Source organism: Pseudochaenichthys georgianus, chromosome 18, assembly GCF_902827115.2.
Source record: "Pseudochaenichthys georgianus chromosome 18, fPseGeo1.2, whole genome shotgun sequence".
Classification (NCBI taxonomy): Eukaryota; Metazoa; Chordata; class Actinopteri; order Perciformes; family Channichthyidae; genus Pseudochaenichthys; species Pseudochaenichthys georgianus.
In genome coordinates this window covers 20,134,327-20,137,693 of record NC_047520.1, presented here as the reverse complement: position 1 = coordinate 20,137,693, position 3,367 = coordinate 20,134,327, and the positions used below count along the sequence as shown (strand labels likewise).

Genomic DNA, 3,367 nt, shown 5'->3' with positions numbered 1-3,367 from the left:
GGGGCAGTTGAGAGGGGTTCAATGCCTCCCCGGAGGATACTGTTATCCCGGCAACCCGCCAGCAGATGAAAAGACCCACCCCTCCGCCTCTCCACCTCTTCTGAGGGACGAGGGAACCGCGCGGGGGTCTGCTGGAGGCTACTGCCGGGTGCGCCGTCCTGCGCCTCACCGGGACCCTGACTCCAGCGCGGTGTGGCGGCCTCGCCCTGGCCGTCCACCCTCTGGGTACCTGACTCCCCTGCCTCCTCCGGGGGGAAGTTGAGAAGAGTTCAATGCCTCCCCGGAGGATACTGTTATCCCGGCAACCCGCCAGCAGATGAAAAGACCCACCCCTCCGCCTCTCCACCTCTTCTGAGGGACGAGGGAACCGCGCGGGGGTCTGCTGGAGGCTACTGCCGGGTGCTCCGTCCTGCGCCTCACCGGGACCCTGACTCCAGCGCGGTGTGGCGGCCTCGCCCTGGCCGTCCACCGTGTGCCCTCTGGGTCGTACCCGAAACTGTCGGGTATCCTTTGGGAGAATCAGACTCTGGAGGAACGTGAGGGGAGATTACAGGGATCTCTGCCCGCCTAACGAGTGCCTAAATGGGACACCGCACCATGATGCAAATGAAAACAAACACTGATTTGAAAATAAGCTGAGTGCGTCTTTCGTGAGTCTTTTCACGCTTCCTTCTTTTTTACCCACGATTCTGGTGACATTTCCCGGTACCGAAATGCTCAAGAATACAGGTCGGATGGCGGTCCGTTGTCCGATCTGCAATAGCTCCTACCGTGCCCTGAGCAAGCACCTACAGAGGAACCATGGTGTGCGTAACTTGGATGAAAGAAAAATTCTGCTGTTGTTGGCCAACGGACGGACCAACATTAGGCTCCATCCCTGTACCATTCTGGGATGCGAGTACCACGGCACAAGGCTGGATCGCCACTTGGCCAGAGACCATGTTGAGCTGGCCCGGGAGGAACTACATGTGGTTCAAAATCAAATGAAAATGACAGTGGCCAAGAAGGAGCTTTATGAACTCCGAATGACAAACCCCACCATAGAAATGATTACCGCTTGGGCTGTTGACACGGTGGCAGACGACGATATACTGTCACAACCTCCACCCTTGTCCCCGGTGAATGAATGTGACAACCCGGACTGCAAAGAATGGAGGCTGGAGGCTAACGCAGTGAGGGCTCAGCGGGACATATATGCTGCTGAGGTGAAATCCCTGCGCTGCAAGTTGCAGCAGAGGATAAAGGACAAGCGACAGATGGATCAGCGGGCCGGGGACATGCCCGCGTTCGATGGGGAGGAACGAGAGCGGGTCATTCTGAAGAAACGACCCCGACCAGAGTCGACACCAACGAGGCTGTCCAAGTCGAAAGGTCCCTCCTGCAGCAAGTCTCCCATTCCTGCCTGCAGCACGTCTCCCATTCCCGCCTGCAGCACGTCTCCCATTCCCGCCTGCAGCACGTCTCCCATTCCCGCCTGCAGCAAGTCCCCCACTGGCTCTCACACCCATTCATCCAGCTCCTCAGAGCCTGCATCCATCCATACCGAGGCCTCGTCAACCTCCCCTCCCATAAATTCCCCCTGGTTCCGGGGCAGGGGCTGGGGAAATATAATGCGGGACATAACATTCCCACGGATCATGGGTAAGTGTTTTGGCTATGTGACACATGCAGTTTCTGTAACACATCATGTGTTGTCATTAAAGTACTGTTTATATTTCACAGAGGAGTATCTGCAAGGATACCGGGAGCATTATGCAGGTATCGACCCACCAGTGAGGCTCCAGGAAAACACAGTCTCCAAACTAAGCAGAGTGAAGTCGTTCCTCAGTTTCATGGCACACGGTTTCAATCGCCTGTCTGACTGGCTCTTTTTGAGGGATCTCAAGAGGATACGCGGGTGGTCCCGGAGCCTGATGAAGTCAAGCCTTCAGGTCACGACCTCCGACTTCTACATCAAGAATATATCACACTTTCTCAAGTACATGGCCGACACACCGTGCAAGGGGAGCAGGCTCAGCCAAACCGACATGATTTTAATCAAACGGGAAGTAGTTGCCATCCTGAAGTCCCTGAAGAGAAAAGTACTTATCCACCAGATGCAAGTGAAGCGTGACAAGATGGAAGGTCTGCCGAGCCACAACGACCTAATGACATGCTTGACTTCGACCACCACTCGCATCCCTCAGCTCCTGGATGTGATGGCCAGCAATCCGACTACCGCGACCCGGACACTGCTCTATGGGTATATGACTCTTCATTGGAGCTGCATTTATGGCCACCGTCCGGGGGTCTACTCCAACATGACCAACGCCGAGGTCCGAAAGGCGGATACAACTGGCACTGCCTTCGGCTACCTGGTTCATGTGAGTGCTATTAATCAATGTATTTATTCTGGCAGTTATATGCATGATTGACATTGTATTGACACTCTCTATCTCTGTCATAACAGGTAAGTAACCACAAGACGGCCAACGCGTTCGGGGAGGCGCAGCTGTACCTCACCGTAGAAGAATTTGGATGGATGAAGAGGTGGCTGGAAATTAAGGGTACGCTGACCTGCACCCAGAGCCGTTACTTTCTGTACACAGAGGGGAAGAACCCGTTCAGGAAGCTTGCCTACTCCCTGAGGTTGGCATGGGCTGATGTGGGGCTCCGCAGTCCCATTAACTTCACCGAACTCCGCACAGTCCACGCCGATAATGCGAAGAGGTTTCAAGACAAAGGCAACCGCCAAAGAGTGAGTGATTTCATGTGTCACAACACTGCAACTGCGGACAAATTTTACGCGAATAATCCTTCTTTGAAGGAGGCTGCGGACATTCGGTTGCTCTTCACAGAGTCACATCAAGCAGCGGCGGCGGCATCGACAGCAGCAGCAGCGGGAAATGAAGACACTTTTGCGGGTATTGACATCGACAGTGACAACTCTGGAGAGGAGCACAGCCCGGCTCCCTACCAAGACTCCCTACCAAGACATGTCCCGAAGAGGGACCAGTCACTGGCCGAACACAACCCCTCAGACATGGGTGAAGAGAGGGTGCCATACTCTGCCCCAACTTCACCCACTGTTGCCAGTGATCAACTTGTAAATATGCAGTGTGTTGTTGTAATCAGTCCCCTTGTAAATACGTTATATCCTGTTTGAATGTATTTATTACTGTCAATATTACTGTAAATAAAGTTTGTTAAAATTACTAAGTCTTCTGTTTTTAAATCCCACTATGGGTTTTCTTCTTTTAAGATCCCCAGGGGCACGATATTCTGGTTCTGGTGGTAGCATGTAGGTGTTTAGTCCGAGTGAGGAGTGCTCAAGTGTGGGATGATTTGTAAGGTAGAAGAGGGTAAAAAAAGTTAAAGTGTGAACCTC

General features: G+C 53.3%; 1 protein-coding gene across 1 annotated transcript; it reads left to right on the top strand.

Moving 5' to 3' along the window:
• Nucleotides 1-423: 423 nt before the first annotated feature.
• Nucleotides 424-3,154, top strand: LOC139435743 (uncharacterized). The gene is made up of 3 exons (XM_071206585.1): nucleotides 424-1,641; nucleotides 1,723-2,363; nucleotides 2,450-3,154. The coding sequence occupies exons 1-3, from the start codon at nucleotides 714-716 to the stop codon at nucleotides 3,143-3,145; spliced, it is 2,265 nt and encodes a 754-aa protein (XP_071062686.1). The 5' UTR covers nucleotides 424-713; the 3' UTR covers nucleotides 3,146-3,154.
• Nucleotides 3,155-3,367: the final 213 nt, after the last annotated feature.

Bases quoted from the DNA above. Each gene is read 5' to 3' on its own strand.
- LOC139435743 (XM_071206585.1), top strand. From the start codon at position 714: ATGCTCAAGAATACAGGTCGGATGGCGGTCCGTTGTCCGATCTGCAAT. The intron at 1,642-1,722 runs GTAAGTGTTTTG...TATATTTCACAG, and splicing joins AACATTCCCACGGATCATGG to AGGAGTATCTGCAAGGATAC. The intron at 2,364-2,449 runs GTGAGTGCTATT...CTGTCATAACAG, and splicing joins CCTTCGGCTACCTGGTTCAT to GTAAGTAACCACAAGACGGC.